This window comes from Leptidea sinapis, chromosome 30, assembly GCF_905404315.1.
Source record: "Leptidea sinapis chromosome 30, ilLepSina1.1, whole genome shotgun sequence".
NCBI classification, from domain to species: domain Eukaryota; kingdom Metazoa; phylum Arthropoda; class Insecta; order Lepidoptera; family Pieridae; genus Leptidea; species Leptidea sinapis.
The window spans coordinates 6,782,557-6,805,470 of NC_066294.1; the positions used below are offsets into that span (position 1 = coordinate 6,782,557).

Genomic DNA, 22,914 nt, shown 5'->3' on the forward strand with positions numbered 1-22,914 from the left:
CTCAATTATTATAAAGCACTATATTAGCAATATATGGTATTCGCTACTACAAAATGACATGCTCAATACGGCTCAACATGCTTATAACAAAAGGTTAGAGGATGTATACAAAATATACATTATATTATAATATTACTTACTATAATAAATTACATAATACTTTATAGTATTTAAAGGTAGTTAAATTGTTTCATACCTACAAACCCCTCTAGCCCTTTGTACAGCACCGGATTATGAAAGAGGTATGGAAAAGAAAATGATTAGATATTTTTTCTTACAAACTAAGTATTATTGTAATAAATTGTATTACACACACGTAAATGGAAAATGGTACATTGACTAAGTGCTGAAAAATTGTTTATTTGATCCCATTGGCACCTTCTTTACTTTAGGACCAATTTGCCAACACTATATTGTGTAAAAAGTTAAAAATAATATCAAATTTGGTATGGTAATGTACAGAGAATACATGATAGTGTGTTGTGTGCACCAGCTTATAGAAGTAATAATAATAAAAGACAATTATTTTCTAGGGATCCATTTTGATGCAAATTATATCACTACTGTCGCTTCGGATACAACTGGTGTGCACAAAAAAGTGTTCCAGTATTTTTGTAGCATAATATGGGGATATTTGTTGACAATGCAACTTTTCTATTGTACTATTTGATCGTGTGTACAAGATATCTGCCCCAATTCCCCTAGATCAACTGAATCCATGAATCTAATAATATGCTCGGGGGAGTTTTAAAATTATTTTTGGGGGAATTGACGTCCAGTGAGATTCTGAAGCCATTTACTTAGGATGAGGTGTTCGACCCTTATCGCATATATACACCTGAGCTACTGAATGGACCTTGTGGTGAGTAAATGTCTGTTTTAAATTTGGTATTCCAGATGGCAACTCGCATCAGTTTGCTTAGAAAATGCCTGGGGGAGATTCTGAAGCATATATGAAATAGCTGTACTCTGTATAGAGACATCAAAACGAGGGTAAAATACCTATCAGAATTTATTTGTATTCATAAGTATAGTTATAATGTGTCACCTGTCCGGGTTGTACTCCAGTGCGTTGGCACAAATTAAGTCTATGTCGTCGAGGAACTCTTTCGCGCAGTTGTACTTATGCATATCCACCTTTGTCATCATTGTCTCCAGGTCCATTGGCTGCTGGATGATGTCGAGATAGTCTGTCACCTTGAAAATTAATTTAAATTAATGTATGCCATTTTTTGAGAATCTTGAGTGTAAATTCCTCAGGAAATGTCGACTCGCCAAAATCTGGCACGAGACTCATGCCGGTTTTTCATGTCAACGTCTGAGGATGCCTCGTGTAGAGGCGAAACACGTGTCGATTGAAGACAAATTGGCACTCAAGATAACTCAAAGAAAAAGCGGCCAAGTGCGAGTCGGACTCGCCCATGAAGGGTTCCGTAGCAGCAAGTAACATACTACAAAAGTTCTTGTAGTTCAACTTTGACCGATGTTTTAACAATAGTGTATTTTTTTGAATTATGTTATTGATAATACGATTTATGACGTATTAAAAAAAACTACTTACTACACCTCGTTCAAATCATTTTTCGCTGGAAGTTTGCATAGTAATGTAAATCATTTATTTTTTTAGTTTTATCATTATCTTATTTTAGAAGTTACAGGGGACAGACAGACATGAAAAATCTATAAGAGTTCCGTTTTTTGCCATTTGGCTATGGAACCTTAAAAAAAATGGATAATTATGGATTTCCGCAAACTAACGACAAATGCAATTAATTTTCTAAATTAATTAATGTATTTTCTTTACACACCCAAGAGGATGTGAATGTTTCTTTATTCAGAACAGAAACATACCAAAGAACCACACAAATGAAAGCAAACGATAAATGACATAACTAGAAATGGCTATGTAGTTAACTAGTATGCCACACAAATAGGTGCAAGATGCATTACTGGAAGATCTCAGTACACCACTAAGGGACCTTGGCCTGTTGATATTTGCAGTAAGTTCAATTTCAGAACGAAAATTATAAGTTGCTCTGACATGTATTAATACAAAACTGATAAGAATGAGTGTTCCAAATATTATTAAACGAATTACTAAAGATTTGAAAGAATGGTCCACAGAACAAACCCTAAGTATATAATATATACAAAGTTCAGACAACGGTACAGGTAATTGCTTAGTTTCATCTTCATGAAAACTTTCCGAATAACGATCTAGAAGACTCTAAATCATTCTAGAGATTTCTAGAACAATCCAAATAATTTTAGATTAATGATAATCAAACATTTTTCAAATATAGGGACACACATATCTATTTAATTTAATTTTACTTGACTTTGAATTTACTTGACTTGACTTTGACTTGACTTGACTTTGACTTGACTTGACTTGACTTTGACTTTGACTTGAATTGACTTTGATGGATATGAAACTCCATCGACAGAAGAATCTGTACAGCAAGTGAGATATATACCAGCGCGGATTTTACCACTGTCGGTCAGTATCAAACACTCACCTCCTCCAGATCGACAGGCTTGGTGAACTTGTAGAAGCGGCGGTTGGAGGCCAGCTTCCTGCAGATGTCTCGCAGGAATATCCGGAGTTCGCGCAGTTTGTAGTCCTCCTTGCGTTTGCGTCGCGCTATCTCCTCGGCACTTTCGCGAGGCGGGGGAGGCGGTGGCGCTGGAATGGAAGATTCATCAGATCCAGGAGTAGTAGCTGTATGCGCAACGTTCTACCGGAGCTGTTATGCCTCCACACAAATTTCTGTATGATGAAGTAAGTATATTGTATTAAATATATCATTGTCTTGTAACCCATAACACAGGCTATATATGCTTAACTTGGGGCAAGATAATTTGTGTAAAAAGTGTGTCAATATTATTGTTATTATATTATATTGTACTACATAAAAGATTTGGTTTCTCGGCTAATAGTTTAACTTCCTAAGTATTAAGACGAGAATATAAGGATCAAATATTTGTATATAAATTAGTGAATGGATCGATCGATAGTCCTTATTTATTGAATAAGGACTATTGATCAAACCTTCTAAATTTTATATTATAAAAAAAAGGCCGCTGAGTTTGTTGCGCCCATTCTTCTCAGGTCTGAGGCATTCTTTTTGGAATGGGTGGTAGTTTTTGACTTGCAATAAGTGATGTTATATCCTATTTTGAATAAAAATATTTGAATTGAATATCAAGTATATGGCACCAAGACCTTTAAAGCGAAATTGTCGGTAGCAGTACACATTTCATCTTTCACAAGTAACTACTGCAGATATAAATTTCTCCAAAGATCATGGCCGTTGGTATAACAGTAGATACCAACATAATATTCATATATTCTTTCATAAGTACGGGAAGTGTGTATATGAAATCAGGAAATGTGTCTAACTCGTTCCCAGATTGCAGCTGGAACCCATACCTTTATCTATAACTTTACTGTTGTATGTTGCCCGAGAACGAGTTGTACCCGATCGAGTAATTAATCTAGTAATTATGGATATACACGTTTGTGAAAAAATTGCTGGATTATTGTATGTACCTAAATTAAGGCTAAAGCTATGTAAAATCTATATATTTCTGCTTTCCAAAATAAAAAATATAAAAAGGGTGCTGCATTCGTAGCCCCCGCGCGTTAGCACAGTGACGGAACCTTGTCATATTAACGTCTGCATGACGTCAGTAGACAGTAGTGGTGTTGCGGTACTTTTGATTTGTAAATTTTGAACAAGCGATAAGCTGGCGATTCACCCCCATCATATCGTACAGCGATCGATGTTGTGTTTTAGTTTGAAGGTCAAATAGTAGTCACTTATATAAAAACAGTTGTGGCATTTCACATTACTGCCTGTTCGGATACCAGAAGGCCTACCATCAACTTTTAATTAGCGATTCAATTCCGATGCAGTTCAGTTTAGGTACCTAAACTGAATCACTAAAATTCGTAACATGAAGTGTATATAACTGAATGGCGTTTGAATCGCTTACGGAAGAATGAACGAAAGAAATTTGTTTGTGGTCGGCGGTGTGAGAAAGAGATGACGCTGTACAGTTGTTGCATAACTCTGTCTCTCGTACTCGAATAACATGCGTTGCGTTTTCACTTTCCGCTAAGAAAGAAGCAACTTTATTGAGTCGCTCACTTTCACACATAAGCCATCCAGTTTAGGTTGAAATATTACCTCTTGCTACGAATGAATGAATGAACTTAAACAGTTTGCGATTCAATTTCCGACTTGATTCGACGTCAACCTAAATTGGATAGCTCTAATGACGTCGTGGTATGAAATGGCAAAGCAGTTCATTTTAAGTCGTCATTTGAATCGCAATAACAGTTTCATAGACCGCAGTATAAGATAATCCGAAAAAAATCTCACCCCTAGGTAGCGGCGGAGGCGGCTCATTTGTCTGCAGGACGGGCGGCCGCAGCGGCGCCTCCGTGAGCACCGGCTTCAGGAAGTTGATCACTTCCGTCACGTTGGCCTCGCGCACCTTGTAGATGCACTCCTTATACTCGGGGAATATCTCACGGAGCTGCGCACACCAGGCGGAGTTTACACATTACAGTGAATATCGATGATACTCATTATAAAGAATGGATTTAGAATATATGAAATAATGTGGGTAGCAAAATAGTTTCATTAATTTTGTCAAAAAGTAGACTTTTATTTTAAGCGAAAGTGCTATAGGATTGGGACACTAGGTCAACAACTCGCTGGTTAAACAGAGTTTTTTCTTTTACTAATCCAATTTAGGTATTTAATAATAAATTAAATAATTAATTTAACTTTAATTCTGTGGGCTAAGTATTCCTCGTATTTTCATTTATTGCATTAAACTGAAATCCATACTGTATACTACATATAAGGTCAGTTCGGCGAAGACCGTCTATCGCTGAAGACCGCCAAGCAAAAAATACCAAGAATTCTGAATAGCTATTTAGATGGTAGCAAAAGGTACGAAAACATAAATTTTAGCAACAATAAATTGACAAAGATAGGGTTATATAAGGTACATAGAGAAAAATTACATTTGAAATTTAGTCTGGTTGTCAACTTCCTTTGAGTTGATACCATGCTATCAAAAAGTTGTGATAAGTGCTTTTTCTTTAATTTTATTCTTGACTTTAATTGATTATTATGTTTATAGCTCAAAAAACAGTGCTTTTATTTTCAACTGACTTCCAAAAAGGACGAGGCACTCAATTCAGCACGTATTTTTATTTTCTATGTAGGAACACTGACTCTTTGAATTCTCCAGGACCTCTGGACTGATTTGCTTAATGTAAAAATGCGGGTTCAAGCTCTTTTGTGCCGATGGCCTCAATTATCTATTTATGAAAAAAAATTTATTTCAATTAAAATATGATTTACTTATTAATGTAAGCATTTTGATTTTTGACGTTATAATTAGCCTCAGTAAGACATGGCAGGTTTTAGTTAATATTAATATATATAAATAACGTGATACGTTGTTTCTCCGCGATGGACTCCTAAACTAATGAACGGATTTTAATGGGTATTACTTCATGGAGTGCAGTTTAGTCCAATTTGCGAGATAGGATAGTTTTAATTTCGATTTGGGACCCATAATTATTTTTATTTTCAATAATTGTTTTCTATAAACATATTTTCTATGAGAGATTTTCGTGACGCACGGTTTGACAGTTCCACTGTTAAACAATTTCATTATAATAACAGGGAGCATTTTTTGCGAAATAATTCTTGATGTTTTGAAATATTATTGGCAAAGTCTTGTAAAACAGTATGGTCTTTTTTATCTACAGAATAACGTCTGTCGAGTCAGCTAGTCTAATATATAAAATTTTCGTGTCACGGTGTGCGGGACCGATTGCCTCCGAAACGGCTTGATCGATTCTTATGAAATTTTGAGTGCATATTGGGTAGGTCTGAGAATGGGACAACATCTATTTTTCATCCCTCTAAATGTTAAGGGTGGTCCACACGAAATTTTTATTTTAATTTTTTTTTTAAATTTGTTTGATGTTGCTGACTCATACAGCATAAAAAAATACATACAACTTCAAATTTTCACCCATCTACGATCAAGAGTTACTTTTGTATCGCGATTTTAATATCGGCAATACAACGTTTGCTGGGTCAGCTAGTATTATATAAATAATATCGTCGAATGATGGTCGTCACCTCGGGCGGCAGCATGTCGGTGTGCGAGGTGGCCAGCAGCAAGGCGCCGCCCGCAGCCCCGCAGCGCCACAGCTGCAGCATCAGCGCCGCCCCCGGGCCCCGCAGCGACTCCCACACGTCCAGCACTCCGCGGACGAACAGCACGCAGCCGCGGTCGGCGCGCCGGCACTCCGAGAATATCTGCACAATCATTACAATGAGCGACGACACGAGGACGTTCAGCTGATGGTAATTGACACGTCCTGCCCATTACAATGCAATGCCGCTCAGGATTCTTCAAAAACCTCAATATTCTGAACGGCACTACAATTGCGTTCTATTATGCACACTATCACAGTAGGCAGCAACTTGCTGACTGACCGCCGTTTTCAATAACGTATCTCTAGCTACAGATACATTGCTGTCACCGTTTAATGACAAGATCATATCTATCCATAGTTATGTCCAATATAGTTATAGTCCAATGCTTATGTCGATGGGTTATTGAAATGTAAGTAAGCGTGAAAGGAAAGTGTGTTTACCTCTAGTAAGTTAAACTAAGGATAGATAGATTATTGAAAACGGCCACTAATGATTTATTTTAATATAAAACCCCGACATTAGCATTTCATAACGGCAAGATGTGAAAAGTGAGGTCCTTTCAAATATTGTATTATACATTTTGCAAAATAAAAGTATGGAGTTGTCTTAGTTTTAAAAAAAAATGTGATGTCGTGGGACACCAGGTACGAACAAAGTTCCTTCGGCTAATGTAGAATCGACACAATTTGTAAAAAAAAATCGTTTATTCGTTGGTTTTCTTGATTTTTGCTTTTAAATTTTGCAGATTAGTTTTTATTTAAATACAGGAAAGTATTTAGGAAATTCAGTATTTTAGGAAATAATAAATTTCGTAAAATAAAAAAAATCGTAATCCAAATTATCAATTAAAATAACAAAATATGTCTCTTTATTTTTGTTTGACAATTTGGTATTTATTCATTCATTAAATTAAATAAAGTCCATTAGAAAGAGAAAGGTATTATACACTACTCGCTTGTGTACACGACTGTCGCGCCTGCGCACGTCTCATTTAATGGTTTTATTCCACAGACTTTTTCTTACGGTTTTACCATCACATTTTTTTCAGTTCAGTCACGCAGCAAAATCCCAATCTCCTCCAAGCCTGCCGTATAGAACTTCGTTCCAAAAACTTCTACCAGTGGGAACCGCATAACAGTTCATCACCTTGAGACATAAGATGTTAAATCTCATTTGACCTGTAATTTTATTTCACTAGATACAGCGCCCTTCAGACCGAAATATATATATCAAATCAAATCAAAATAACTATATTCATGTAGGTCAAGGAAATGACACTTATGAATGTCAAATAAAATTACTTATTGAATCTACCACTACTTCGTAAAGGATTGAGCTAATGCGAAGAAGTAGCAAGAAACTCATTGCTTCACATATAGCTTACACATTACGCCTTCACGGCAGAAAAAAAGGTGCCGTTGTGTTAACCATAATCTAACCGGCACCCTGTGCAATCCCCCATTGATAAAAGTTTTCATCACCCACCGATATGAGCGCCTGTTCCTGCGTGAAGGCCAGTGCTGAGTGGAGTGACGCCACGCTCAGTTCCTTGACCGTAAGATGCTCCAGCTGGGCCAACAGAGCGCAGGCCACGTGAGTATCGGCACACTCCCCGCTTATAAGCAGCGCGTTACGTGAACAGCCCTCCTTTGATCTACAAACATAAATGAAGTAATAGTTATTTATGCAACTGTTGTGTAATAAGGGGTATTAAAACACGAATGTGGATTTATCTCACGTGGCGAAGCCGAGTGTGATAATAGTATCACATGAGTGATTTAATACCTAATTATCAACAGTTGCATACAAGACTTTATCTACACCCAGAATATGAATCCTCTAAAAGAAACAGTTAGCTTACTGCTAACATTGAAACACCAGTCAGTTTGGAACGCGCGTAAACGAAAATGTACTTTTTTTGAAATTCATACAGATACTACGCATCGAGCAATAAGAATTTGGCTGTCTGTTGAAACTCTTTGCTCATGAAGGGATCGAAAAAAAAACATAGGAGTGTTGTTATGAAATTCAGTACAACTAATGTTGTACAAACACTCGTTTGGATGATGTAATAGTTATTAGAACATTGAGTGTTTTAATGTTGGCAATAAGCGAACTGTTTCAGAATCTTTAATAGAGGATTTAAAGCATGGGGTGTAGATAAAACTTCTTTAGGTGTGACTTGGGGGTAACTAAGAATATTTTTCTAACGGAAGTAACATTAGTACTTCCGGCGGAAAAAAGTCAATTGAAACAATTTTTAAACGTTATAATATAATGGTTTAAAAAATTGTTTCAAATTGCTCACTAATATTTTCTGGAAAATCTCCAAGTGTATTTGTTCATTTATGACTACTTTGTAATAAATAATAAATAAAAGTTCTCAGTCTGACGTTTGCGACATACGTTAAAATTTCTTCGTCCATCGGACAGGCAAAAGATTCGACCATAGAGCTATATTCGTTAATATTCAATAACAACGTTATATTGATATGTGTGGTATTAATAATTAAATTATTTTTATTCAACTATTTATTAATAGCCCGCTTTTAATTAATGTAAGTATATATTTAATGGTATAAATTAAATCTTCTTATCATTCAACTTTTTAAGAATATTTGTTATATACTGGATCTCCTAGAATAGGTGGGACAAACAAGGGCAAACGAAAATAACATACTTTATCTATGAGCTTTCAGATAAGCGCAAAACGTATATATATGTATTTGTTAATTATTCCTAAGGTTAATTATAATTAAGTTTTACTTCAATCGCGCGTAAAAAACGCACACACTTTTTCTAATTTTTACAGAAACATATATATTTGCGCTTAGTGACCTTCGCATATTATCAAATTTACATTGATAGGATCGAAAGAGTACAAAAACGATTTCTCTTTTTCTTGCAGTGACTCTATCTCGATTCTTATAAGAAAAAGATTAGATCATTTTATTTAGTTGGAAGACAGTAGACAGGATAAACGACCAGTAGGTCTTTTACAAGATAATATCCCGTTCCTCATTCCGGCTTCGATTGTGCAACTATAAACCATTTGCAGTAATTCTCAAGATCGAATTTTGACTTTAATAATGACATTAACAGGATGTGCAAATAGCATAACATACTTTTTTCTAAAGAAGGTGTTGATTTGTATAGTTGGATGTAATTCTTGAAAACGTTCCAAGCCACAAATATCACATTTAAAGGAATTCGTGTTTAAAATTTAGTAAATATTTGTGTATTCCATACATGTGTGGGTTGGGGTAATAGGTCATGATGTCATTTAAAGAGTTATAGTAGGGCTGCCATTTTTTGTCAGTCCGTTAATATGAATCAAGTGGCCAGTTTCGTGTTCTTAACTCAATTTCGATATGATTGTAGTTTGGAACTTTTTTCTGGAATTACGTCCAATTGTACCGTACATATATATAGACATTTACTTTTAAATCTTAAATTTAACTTGTCATCTAACTTTTTATTTACTACAGCGTTTTTTATATTACTGCTAACATACCAGCCTAGCACAATTTCCAATTTCCATCTTTGGGAACGCAGCAGATCAAATGCCTCAATAATATTGGATAATTACCTACGTCCACTAGGGGTTTCATGTGGACATTTCCATCCGTCTATTTAGTATTTATTTATTCATGAACAATTTAGAATAGTACGGTTACAAATATACATAAACTAGAAAACAAAACAGTTCCATAAATTAAATATGTTCACAATGGACAAAAATGAAAAAAAAAACAACAAAGATATTTGAAAACTAGAGAATTACAACAAACAAAACGAAAATTAAAACAGTTATAAGAGTATAGTTAAGAACAGGACACAACAACAATGATTTAATTATTTAGAGTTAACAATTTTTAATAATATCGCCTACTATTTACTTTGTATTTAATGAAAATATATCAATTTCAGTAAGATGTAAATTGTAAGAAGTAAAAGAGCGCCTCACAAATGTATTTTCTGCATAATTGATTTTATAAGGTGATACATTAAAAGTAATCTTAGAGCGAGAGGAGATTCGCGGTCTTATAAATTTAATTGTCTATGTTGAGCGAAGCTTATCTGAGCGGAGTTTATCCCACCGGGTGGCTACAATTGATTTCTGTGTTTAATTGTTTCTCGGCCATTTCCATTATCATTAAAAACAAACATGATCTACAAATTATTCTAAATTAGCACGCGCTGTTCATTATTATTAAAAAATTGAGCCGATTGATCAAATCACAATAAGTTTTAATTGTAACACAATCAATCGAGAGTGATTCGACTGTCAGGTTCTTAGTTATTGAATTTGCAAATCGGCACAAGTTTCTCATGTGACCAAATAAGGCGCTAATTCCTCATGTTTAAATATGGCGCCAAATTCCAAAAGATTCTTTTTATTATTTTTGTTAGGATTAATTTTGTTTTGTTTTTGTACACAGACTTAGTTTACCTCGCTTCGCTCAAATATACGCCGGTACGACGAGCGACTGCGGCATCCTAGTACCTATGTAATGTACCTGTTATGCGGCGGCAAGAGTCGCGCGGCGGCCCGCACCTGCGGTTCTAGCAGCGGCCGACAGTGCGGCGGCAAGCGGCGAACACACATGGGTGCGTTGCGACTGCCCGCAGCCACCAACGAACACATTGCGTCTTCCAGATCGCACCTGGCCACTTCCACCTGCCGACAAGATATTTTTTTTTTTGAAAAGGGACGAGACAGGACTCCTTAACCAGTTGGAGGCTCTTTTGCACAGGTTACCGGCTATATTACCACAACGGCGCCTATTTCTTCCGTGAAGCAGTAATGTGTAAGCATTACTGTGTTTCGGTCCGAAGAGCGCCGTACCAAGTTAAATTACTGGGCAATACGTGTCGAGCGTAGTTGTACTGACGCTCAGAATTTTTGGGTTTTTCAATAATCTTGAGCGACGCTGCATTGTGGGCAGAGCGTATGAATTGCCATCATCTGTACGTCCTTCTTTTATAAGTAAGGGACGTGAAAATGAACGTGAGAATGCAGTGCCACTCAGGATTCTTGAAAAACCCAAAAATTCTGAGCGGCACTACAATTGCGCTCGTCACCTAGAGACATAAGATGTCAAGTCTTGCCCAGTAATTTCACTATTTACGGCACCCTTCAGACCGAAACACAGTAATGCTTACACATTACTGCTTCAGGGCAGAAATAAATAAAATTATGATACGCATATTGTAACAGCAGAAAATGTTTGTTCGGAACAGTGCTCGAGTGTTGATGCTTCGTGCATGGAACGCAACGGTGTTGGGTGCCTTCCAGAAACTCACACCTTCCAAAAACTCCGACAACGTTCCTGTGATTCCTCTTAGCGTTGCAACGTTCACTCGTTTGTCCTCCACTTCCATAAAAAATTGAAATAATGTTCCTGGTTTGCACGAGCGAAATCACACCACACAAAACTTTTAAAAAAAAATTTTATCAAATTAACAACCGACTTCAAAAACATTATTCCATAACAATAGATACACTAAAAGTATTCAAATAATTGCGTATCGTTTATACAATTTAATAAATAATCTAATTCTAGTTACTATTATTTTTGGAATCGGTGTCCTTCCGCCGCGATACGCTCGCGCCTCTCGCCTCCTCACGACTCAAGCACATCTCACCTATAACTATGTATGTAGTTACAAACCTATCATGGATGACACCGACTCCAAAAATTACAATAATCGTAACTAGAATTACATTAATTAATTAGATTGTGTCAGTTGTTTTTGTATGTATGATATGATATATGTATGTATGGTTCATTCTATGATAAACAAAAAAAACATACCGACGAATTGAGAACCTCCTCCTTTTTTGAAGTAAAGTACACATATAATAAAAACAATACACGCTTAATTTGCCCTTCCCATCGGCAATTTAAAGGAATGTACAAGATCACTTACATTTTCTGGATCGATCAGCAAGGCGTGTTCACTTTCATACACCTGCGGATAAACTCTTCTGAGCGCCTTCAATACGGCTTCGGAGCAAAGCGCCTTCAAATCCGACCCTGTGTTAAAACAAATAAGTTCATATTAAAATTAAACTAAATAGTGATTTGACATGACAAATTCAGAGGACAGTTAATGCAGTATACCCACTGACCTGTATAAATACCACTGGACAGGCTGTTCCATATGTTTGGCAGCAAATTTTTTGTGCCTATTTGAAGCGCCACTAACGAGCATCCACAGAACTAATTTTGACGTATAATACAAATGGCTGCCAAGGAACGTACAATACTCTGAAGTTTTTATACATTTTGAATTAATTTCGTTCGTCCAAAGCGTTCGTGCAAAGCTACATTAAGTAAGTACCAGTGGGAGACCACTGGTACTTACTTAATGTACTTCATACAAGTTTTTCAAGGCACTGGCAGGCTCCTTTGCACAGGATGCCGGCCAGATTATGGGTACCACAACGGCGCCTATTTCTGCCGTGAAGCAGTAATTGTAGAGCCGCTCAGAATTTTTGAGTTTTTCAACAATCCCGAGCGGCACTGCATTGTAATGGGCAGGGCGTATCAATTACCATCAGACGTACGTCCTGCTCGTTTCGTTCCGTATTTTCATAAAAAAAAAACATTGCGTGCGTACAAAATACACATGTCAGAAGTAAAACCTGCATGGTGCATTAACCTCTAAACTGCATATAAATTCCTGGTACGTGTTGCTAGGATGACACATGATTTCAACCGCTATGAAAGACATTCCTACCACCACTAATATATATAATAATATGTTCTCCTGATGTCCATGTAGTAATAAGTCGTGCGCTTGTAGTCAGAAAATATTAAGGTATACTCGCGCCATACTTAAGACAATCTCTTCTTTAACTATGATCGCCTGGTACCAAAACATTGTATTATTCTTCCTATCTCATTATCTCCCATGTAAAATATTCTGAAATGATGTGACTGTTCTTTTTACTGTCGCTTTTTCGTTTCATCGACTTTCAAATCACAACGACGATAAAGGAGTTTTCACTTCAATAGTATGCATATTTCTGTCTCATTCTTTGCCGGCTTCATCCTACACATTTTTGTATTTGTGTCTCTTACCTGTCGTTTTTTCCGTTGCATCCGGTTTGAGATCACAACGATTCTAAAGAAGTTTCACTTCAAAAAGCACAAACCTCCATAGCCCTGTGTGGCCTCCGCTATAGCATCGAGTGTTTCGGCATCAGGTCGCGGGTCCCAGTGACGCGTGTAAATGTTCATGATCTGCCGGCGGGCGGCGGCATGCGGCGGAGGGAAGTGAAGCTCACGGTCGAAGCGGCCCGCACGTCGCAAGGCAGGGTCTACCGCGTCCAGACGGTTGGTGGCACCTATCACTACCACCTCTCCTCTGGAAACATCAGGCCGGTATAATAACAGACTCTTGAGACACTGCATAGACAACTCCTAGGGATATGGGCGTGGTTTAGAAATAGAAATATATTTTATTATCATAAGAGGCATTTATTTATCAAGGCTCAAAATTGATTCCTGTAGATTTTTTTTGTTTGGAATAGGAGTCACCTGGTGTTAAGTGATCACCGCAGCCCATATACTCTTGCAACACCAGAGGAATCACAGGACCTTGCCGGCCTTTAAGGAAGGTGTACGCGCTTTTAATTCTTTTTGATGCCATTTCTAATATACTAGATAGTACCAAAGCTTCGTAAACAAATGGCGCTCTGATAGAGAAGAAGCGGCGCAGGAAACTCTCCCAGCATTCTTTTTTGAATGAAGGAACGTTGGAATTCGAAAAATAAGTAGCCATAAATCATCTAAGATAAATTTCGTATCGAATGGTGGTAGTTTCATGTCGATAAGATCAGTGGTTTAGGCGTGATTGAGCCTCAAACAAAGACAATTTTCATTATATTAATAAATAATAAAATAATCATAATCTAGTCCCAGGCTGTCAGATCACTTACATATTCAGCTGTGGAGTAGTTGGATTTAGGACAGAGCCATTTTTAATAAAACATCACCAATCACTACCACCTCTACTCTGGAAACATCAGGCCGGTATAATTACTAGCTCTTGAGACACTGCATAGACAACTCCTAGGGATATGGGCGTGGCTTAGAAACAGAAACATATTTTACTAGCATAAAAGGCATTTATTTTCTCAAAATCGATTCCTTTAGAATTATTTTTGATGTCATTTCTAATATAGTAGATACTACTCTTCATCAAAGAAGCTTTAATATATGTATGATTACACCTTATCAAAGAAATAATAAATACTAAACGGATTGAAATCTCCAGTCTCGTGCCAGATTTTGGCGAGACAACACGTCCTGAGGATGCCTCGTGTAGAGGCGAAACACGTGTCGAATTGTTTTAAAAACAAATATTGGCGGAATTAACACTAAAGAAGACTTAAATCATTTGTATAATTATGGATTTCCGCAAAGTAACGCCTAATTCAATATTTTTTTTAAACGGACAATAGTTTATCATTTATATTTTAATATCATTAATATAAAATCGCAAAAACTAGTAATTCCACCAAAATTCTTAACCTGTTTCCTTATATTATTTATACGTCTAGATCTAGACACGTGCTGCTAGACAACCGATAAAAACAGGCCAGGTTTATTACTTTAGTATGTGTGACAAGCTACGTCTTACACTCGCGATTTGTATTTCAATTTATGTTGACTGTCAACCTCAATTATTTTCGACGTTTTCACAGCTGTCACAGTCTCTAGACGTATAAATGATCTTAACTTTTCTATCTATCTAACCTTTCACACACTCCATCCATTTCGGCCAGGAGTGTACCGACAACACTGGCGTGCACCTGTTCTTGACGCACACTACGAACGGGCGCCAACGCGTCTATCTCGTCGAAGAATATTATCGACGGCTTCATCTTCTTTGCCTGGTTAAAAATAAAATTATTTGAATGGGCATCATGACAGCATTATACAATCACAATAAAAAAGAATAAATGTTCATCGAATTTAATACAATTAGAAAGGACTCTAAAAAATAAACCAGGTTTGATAAATAAAATATGGCAATCGGCCATGTTTACTAACCCTCTTATTCATAATAGTCTGCTAACTAAAAGCATTGCTAATTCTCACTCTGTCTTCTTCTTTTGACCTAAGTCAGAATGAGAAAAAACACTCCTTAGCGGCTGTTTAAAGTTAGCGGACCATATATGTATAAACTCCATTCAGAGTGAATGACGTCAGGGCTCAGTACATTACCGTGTCGCTTGAAGTGTTGGTTATTATGATGACATAAACCGCATAACATTTAAAAGCGTTTTATTGCTAAAATATTTTCAGTAAATATATTGAAAACAGAAAAAGAATCCAAAATCAGCCATGATACTCAGAATAATATTAATTGGACTTGCAGACTTTTATAATTTATAATAATAATATTGACACTCTCTTACACAAATTATCTTGTCCCAAACTAGGCATAGCCTGTACTATATATTTAATACAATATACTTACTTAAACATACATAAATACATATAAACATCCATGACTCGGAAACTAACATCCATATTCATCATACAAATGATTGCACCTACCGGGATTCGAACCCGGGACCTCTAGCTTAGTAGTCAGGGTCACTAACCATTCGGCTATATCGGTCGTCTATTATACAATTCGTATTGTTTTAATTCTGAGATGGAAGAATTTATGCATTATATTGTTGTCTAGATATCCATCATAAGTCTTTACTTTAAAACTATATTTTAAAGTAGCGAATACTATATCCTGTATCCTTCAACTACTGAGGAACCTCTATTCCTCAAGCAGATTGGCTTCGTAGATGAAATCATAAGCATGTACTATAAGCACATAAGGAGGACCTAATAGGCCCAAGTATTTAATGCAATAATGTAACACTGCATGTAATGTAAGATGCATGTTGCATGGAATATTGTAATATTAGATGTGAACTCTCTTAAACAAAATAAATAGGCTCACTAATATTTCACTTATTTTAGGCTGCAGTATTTACTTTGTATCGTCACTTGCGCCTACAATAACAAAAATTGTATGTGTACTTATGTATGCACGCAAGAAGTTATACTTCTTTGGCCTAACGAAGCAAAAATTCTTAAAATTATTTATTCTTCGAGCTATTCCACGTTTGTACAAAAAAGAATATTGTAAAAATCTTGCAACGATGGCTTTGACAATTAATTATTAAATAACTAATACGGCTGTACGCGCTTGAACCCTTTGCCTATCCTAATAATGGACGAAGAAACCAAAAAAAAAATAACGAATGTCGCAAACGTCAGAAAATTTTAGGAACCAACTTCAACCTGTTACTTTTGTGTTACGCGCGCACCTTAAAATTTCACTCTCATCATTTTTTGATAACGCGCCTTAACCAATATAACTTCAAAAAGGAAATGAAATAAATATTGTTGTCTCTCTCAGGAAAAATTTTAAGTATTTAACACATATTTACCTGTTGAAACAGTAACTTCAAATGTCGTTCACTCTCCCCCACCCATTTCTTCAAACAATCTGCACCTTTCCTCATAAAGAATGCTACCTTCCTTCCACCGACCAGACTGCACTCGTTGGCCAGTGCCCGAGCTAGCAGAGTCTTGCCAGTACCCGGGGGCCCATGGAACAACACACCCTTGGCCGGTCGGGTTTTAAACTTGTCAAATAGATCTGGATACATGAGTGGAAATAGAACCATCTCGCGGAGACATTTGATGTGCTCATCTAATCCACCTACCTGTAAATTTTTATTGTTAAAACTTTATTATTATGAATGAATAAATTATAAAAAATTATCAAACATTTACTAGATCAAAGATTAGCCGGATTAGAAAGAAAGAAGAAGCCTTAAAATCGGCCAGCAGAAGTGTGGATGGACATAGCACTCCTGTAAATATGGTAAAAATCATATACTTTAAGGTCACATAAAAGGTTTTTAGGAGTTTTGTTTCGCTAAGTAATAATTAATTAACAATTAGTGATGATTTCTATATTGTTATTGTGACTACTTAATCAAGAAATTCCTTCATAGGCACATAAGTGAATATGCGAGAAACTGTCATAACTATAATGTTAACACCAGGAACAGACATAAACTTATAATGCCTACTACTCGGCTAAGTCGAGTTAGCAAGTCTTTTGTGGGGCGAAGTATATGCTTTTACAACAGGATCCCAGAAAATGTTCAAAACAAAAGTATAACGTTATTCAAAAGAATTGTTAAAAAACGTTTGTGTGGTAAAGGTTACTATAACATAAATGACTTTCTTAATGATACCACAGATTGGGAATGGAGTGACCGCCCTCAGGCTATTAAATAATAAGTTTAATTGTACAATGTTACTTTGTAAATGTTACTTTAATTGTAAAACATATTTTCGATTAAAAAAAAGCCCGCTGAGTTTGTTGCGCCCATTCTTCTCAGGCCTGAGGCATTCATTCATTTTGAAATGGGTGGTAGTTTTTTTGACTTTCAATAAGTGATGTCACATCCTATTTTGACTAAAAATATTTGAATTTGAAATCATTTTATTATTATATTGTGTGCACGTAAATGGCGCGAAATCATTCTTGGCGTGTTTTATATTTGCTTCATTGTTAACCCCTGCTTTTTATTTATATTGAAGTGACTGTATTGTAGCTTGTAATGATTTGTGGAATTAATTTATCTTTTTATATTGTTTTGACATGTTAGCGTTATAGTACTTCAATTTACTTTTATATAATTAAGAACTAAATTGTTTGTATGTTTATGTGCATGATGTGTTCACCTGTAATAGCAGGAACACGATTTTTGGACTTTATGTTACAATCTTATGAATTGACATGTGTATTCTGTGTTGGTGGACCTTGAATAAATAAATAAATAAATAAAATATATAATTTTGTCAATTTAAGATAACGTTAACGCCATGAGCTAATTTGCATCAGTAGATTTTTATTTCGTTGATGACATATTTTAAGTTTAACTTTTATAATATGAGATCATTGTATCTAGGGTAGAAACTGTCATAACCATAATGTTAACATCAGGAACAGACATAAACTTATGATGCCTACTGCTCGGCTAAGTCGAGTTAGTAAGTCTTTTGTGGGGTGATGTATATGCTTTTACAACAAGATCCCAGAAAATGTTCAAAACAAAAGTATAACGTTATTCAAAAGAATTGTTAAAAAGCGTTTGTGTGGTAAAGGTTACTAAAACATAAATCTGTCTGTCTTAATGACACCACAGATTGGGAATTGAGCGACCGCCCTCAGGCTATTAAATAATAAGTTTAATTGTCCAATGTTACTTTGTAAATGTTACTTTAATTGTAAAACATATTTTCGATTAAAAAAAAAGCCCGCTGAGTTTGTTGCGCCCATTCTTCTCAGGCATTCAGGAATGAGTGGTAGTTTTTTTGACTTTCAATAAGTGATGTCACATCCTATTTTGAAAAAAAATATTTGAATTTGATAAGGGATTGATGTAAATATTTATTATATAAAACTTATTAAATTTAATTATGGCAGACATGTTTTAACAGCTATGCTACTTCTAATGCATATTTTTATATGGAAAACTGAATAGCAAAATAACTTACAGAAGAAAATCGGACACTTCTATCAACTTCAATAGGTTGGATATCCTTCAATGCTCTATCGGTCTTCTTGTCATCGGCAGATTTGCTTTTTTGTCTGGAGAAAAAAAATATTTACAACAGATCAAAGTAATATAGATTTAAATAGAACAAGAGCAGTATTTATTTTAAGAAATAGTTGTAGGTATATATTGATAATCCAACTAGGATGGGCAGCGTTCGGGGAGCTCCGTAAAATCTTCTCGTCAAAACATACCACAGTGTCTGAAGATGAAGGTTTTTAACCAGTGATGACATACGGAACGCAGGCGTGGTCGCTAACTATGGGTCTTATGAGGAAGCTCACTGTCTCTCAGAGGGCAATGGAGATCGCTATGCTCGGAGTTTCCCTACGAGATAGAATTAGAAATGAGGAGATCCGTAGGAGAACCAAAGTCGCCGACATAGCCCCGATGAGAAACTGAAGTGGCAGTGGGCAAGGCACATAGCTCGACGGACAGATGGCTGTAGGGGCAGTAAGGTCCTCAAATGGCGACCAAGTACCGAAAGACGTAGTATTGGTAGGCCCCCCACAAGATGGACCGACGATCTGGTCAAGATCGCCGGACTAGGTTGGATGAGGGTAGTGCAGGACCGATCGTCAGAGTGATCTTTGGAGGAGGCCTTTGTCCAGCAGTGGACGTCTTCCGGCTGAAATGATGATATATTGCAAACTAAAAACCCTCAAACCTGAGGCTGTTCTATGATTCCATTTCCTATGTGATGCAACAAGCCACAGGCATAACTGGTCCTAATCATATAAGCATCCTAAGAGGTCACGAAGTCCCATCGGAATAAATTTATTCCGTTGTACATTATTAGCTTTGGTCTCGGCGAGACGCTGTAGCGTGGAACGGAATTGGGTACAATTGATCCGAAAATTGTAGCCAACCAAAGTTTGTACTTCCTTGAAACAGACTTTTCCTATAAGGCAAAGTCACAAGCGAGAAAGTAGATTTCGCGTAATTATTATCACAAATTTTAGTTAAATACTTTTTCTTATAAAAATAAGGGACGAGACGAGCAGGATGATCAGCTGATGGTAATTGATACGCCCTACGCATTAGAATGCAGTGCCGCTCAGGTTTCTTGAATAACCCAAAAATTGCTGCGTTCGCCACCTTGAGACATAAAATGTTAAGTATCATTTGCATAGTAATTTCTCTGGCTACGGCGCCCTTCAGACCGAAACACAGTAATGTTTACACATTACTGCTTCACGGCACAAATAGGCGCCGTTGTGGTACTCATACTCTAGCCGGCTTTCTGTGCAAAGGAGTCTTCCATTGGTACTGCAAAATACACCTCAACAAAGAATCGTTGAGAAACTTAAACGAAAAAAAGGATGGGTCTAAACATCAGCCATTTTTCAGCGTCACACAGAGTCATTCCGTCGCGCGCGATATCTGTCATCTCCGGCATTACATTCATACCAGAACGTTGCTCCATCGCGCTATATCTCAAGTACCTTTCGCCTTAGACTAAGTAAGTCACTACGATCAAATTATTAAGGTACTTTTACACTGACCTGCCCTTAGTTTTATTTTTCATGGAAACATTGAGGTCCTCTTCTGTATCGGAGGTGGTACTGCTACTGCTTGTACTTGAGTTTGACGGTGATTGAGCTACAATTATGAATTAAAGAACTCATTAAATGTCACATTAAAAGAATACTATTTGTTTTCTCAGTTACTCATAATATAAACAGATATATAAGATTATAAATAAAACAACACAAGAATCGAAATAAGAACAAACCAGAAAACACACGTTTGAGCAACTTAAATACCGCTTTACTGTTAATTAAATACCACCATAGTAGACGTTTGCGCAACTTAAATACGTATTACTGTTAATTAAAAATCATCAGAGAAGACGTTTGCACAACTTAAATACCGTTTTACTGTTAATTAAAAACCACAAGAGAAGACGTTTGCGCAACTTAAATACCGGTTTACTGTTAATTAAAAACCACAAGAGAAGACGTTTGCGCAACTTAAATACCGTTTTACTGTTAATTGCAAACACCAGAGAAGACGTTAGCACAACTTAAATACCGTTTTACTGTTAATTAAAAACCACAAGAGAAGACGTTTGCGCAACTTAAATACAATTTTTAGACTTGTAACGTATTTTACTTTTTCACTCATTTTATTAATACATATTACAAATCGACAAAAATAGTATAGGACTTACGTCGATTGCTTTTGGAAGATTTTACATACTCTCTCTTATAGCTGGTGAAAGCGATTAACACTCAGTTGAGCCATTTCCATCTCATTTCAATGTCGCCCTTGATATGGGCGCAAAGATTCATTTCAATTAGGCTTACCATTCTCGAGCTTTAGATGAACATACACATACATTTTCTTTTACATATATATATACTTTTAAATAGCCATTGTTGATTAGCTTGACTTTCTTGTCCATTCTTCTTAAGAAAAAGCAGCACAGATTCAGTGGTATTGTAAAAATTCAATTGACGACGATTCAAGTATTTTTAAAAACCTACTTAAATAAAAAGTTTTAACTTACATCGAATAGTTTTTCTCCGTAATATCTTTGGTTTCCTTTCCCTTAAACAATATGGCTTCCCAATTGTAAAAGTTTTACCTGCAACAAAACAATTTAGTAAGCATCGATCTCTGTGTTTGAGGAGTAAAAATGAAATAGCGTTCATTTAAAAGTGAATTTAAAGTGAATTTAAAAGTGAAATAGTGTTCATTCCACATATTATCAGGCTCAAACTTATAGTCCATGAATGCTTTTACCCTGTGCTTCCCCGGGCATAAAAACACTAAAGAAGACCCAGGCTCGAGGGTGTCGTAAGAGGCGACTATGGGCATTTACCAGGGGGAGGCTCCTTTGTACAGGATGTCAGCTAGATTATGGGTACCACAACGGCGCCTTTTTCTGCCGTCAAGTAGTAATGTGTAGGCATTACTGAATTTCGGTCCGAAAGGCGCCGTAGCTAGTGAAATTTCTGGGCAAATGAGACTTAACATCTTATGTCTCAAGATGAACAGCACAATTGGGGTTTTTCAAGAATTCTAAACGGCACTGTATTGTAATGGGCAGGGCGTATCAATTACCATCAGCTGAACGTTCTGCTTGTCTCGTCCTTTATGGTCATAAAAAAATGGTATAAGATGAATTCGGAGAAACATTACCTCGTGTTCTTGTCTGACTGGGTGTGATCTGCAGGAAGGCAGGCTTTGCTGTGCGAGTGCGGTTCGATCTCCGCGGACGTAACGTTAGCTCGCTGTCAGACGACGAAGACTCCGACGCTGCAAGTATACACATTGAGTCACCAGCCGAGGTGGCTAACCACTGGTCTGGACGTTCAATTTTTGAAGAGTAACTTCCTTATGAGTATGAGAGAAATTTTCTAGCAATGTCGTCACGATTTCCGTTGGTTACGCGCCATGTTGGTTTTATTATCAGTCACTAGTGACGAAAAGAATATTATATTAGTTTGAAAGTGATAAAATAAAAAGACTTATTTGAATGCATGTCTATAAGAATAAAATCGCTATAATTTAATACATATTTTTTAAGGCTTAATCTACCCAATTTCTGTAAAGTTTGTAAATAGTAGAATTATATGACATAAAGAAGTTTTACTTCCTACTACTTCAAGTTTAATTGATGAATAAGAATGAAACTCCTGATAAGAGATCACCAGCGCCTCTTGCGACACGAGAGGAATTCAAAGTTGGGAATGTCATATCCACTACGAAACACCGCGCACGGAAGCTCATTCCATACTTTAGTTGTACGTGGAAGAAAGTGGGGTGAGCACATCCAGATGATGAGGATGATATCCAAGTTGGTGGCGTGTCGTGCGAAGGTGGAATTCCGCGGCAGGAATCAGGTTAAACAGCTCTTCAGGACACTGCTTTTAATGTTAATACTCGCAATGGCCCATTTTGTTTTTATATAAGACGGGGCAATCGAGCAAGAGGCTCACGGGCTGGGGAGAAGTGAGAAGGCAAGAGATACGTTGCCGGCCATTTTAG

General features: G+C 36.5%; 1 protein-coding gene across 1 annotated transcript in view; it reads right to left on the reverse strand.

Moving 5' to 3' along the window:
• Positions 1–1,044: 1,044 nt before the first annotated feature.
• The window catches only part of LOC126973851 (ATPase family AAA domain-containing protein 2-like), a 36,391-nt gene continuing 14,521 nt past the window's right edge, over positions 1,045–22,914 (reverse strand). Inside the window, exons 10-23 of the mRNA XM_050821198.1 lie at positions 22,066–22,182; positions 21,431–21,508; positions 20,424–20,520; positions 18,860–18,953; positions 16,732–17,010; positions 15,029–15,165; positions 13,423–13,634; positions 12,192–12,298; positions 10,778–10,938; positions 7,743–7,911; positions 6,177–6,356; positions 4,389–4,545; positions 2,520–2,686; positions 1,045–1,197 (exon numbers count right to left, since the gene is read on the reverse strand). Of these exons, the coding sequence (XP_050677155.1) occupies positions 1,045–1,197; positions 2,520–2,686; positions 4,389–4,545; positions 6,177–6,356; positions 7,743–7,911; positions 10,778–10,938; positions 12,192–12,298; positions 13,423–13,634; positions 15,029–15,165; positions 16,732–17,010; positions 18,860–18,953; positions 20,424–20,520; positions 21,431–21,508; positions 22,066–22,182 (2,108 nt within the window). The remainder of the gene's footprint in view (positions 1,198–2,519; positions 2,687–4,388; positions 4,546–6,176; positions 6,357–7,742; positions 7,912–10,777; positions 10,939–12,191; positions 12,299–13,422; positions 13,635–15,028; positions 15,166–16,731; positions 17,011–18,859; positions 18,954–20,423; positions 20,521–21,430; positions 21,509–22,065; positions 22,183–22,914) is intronic.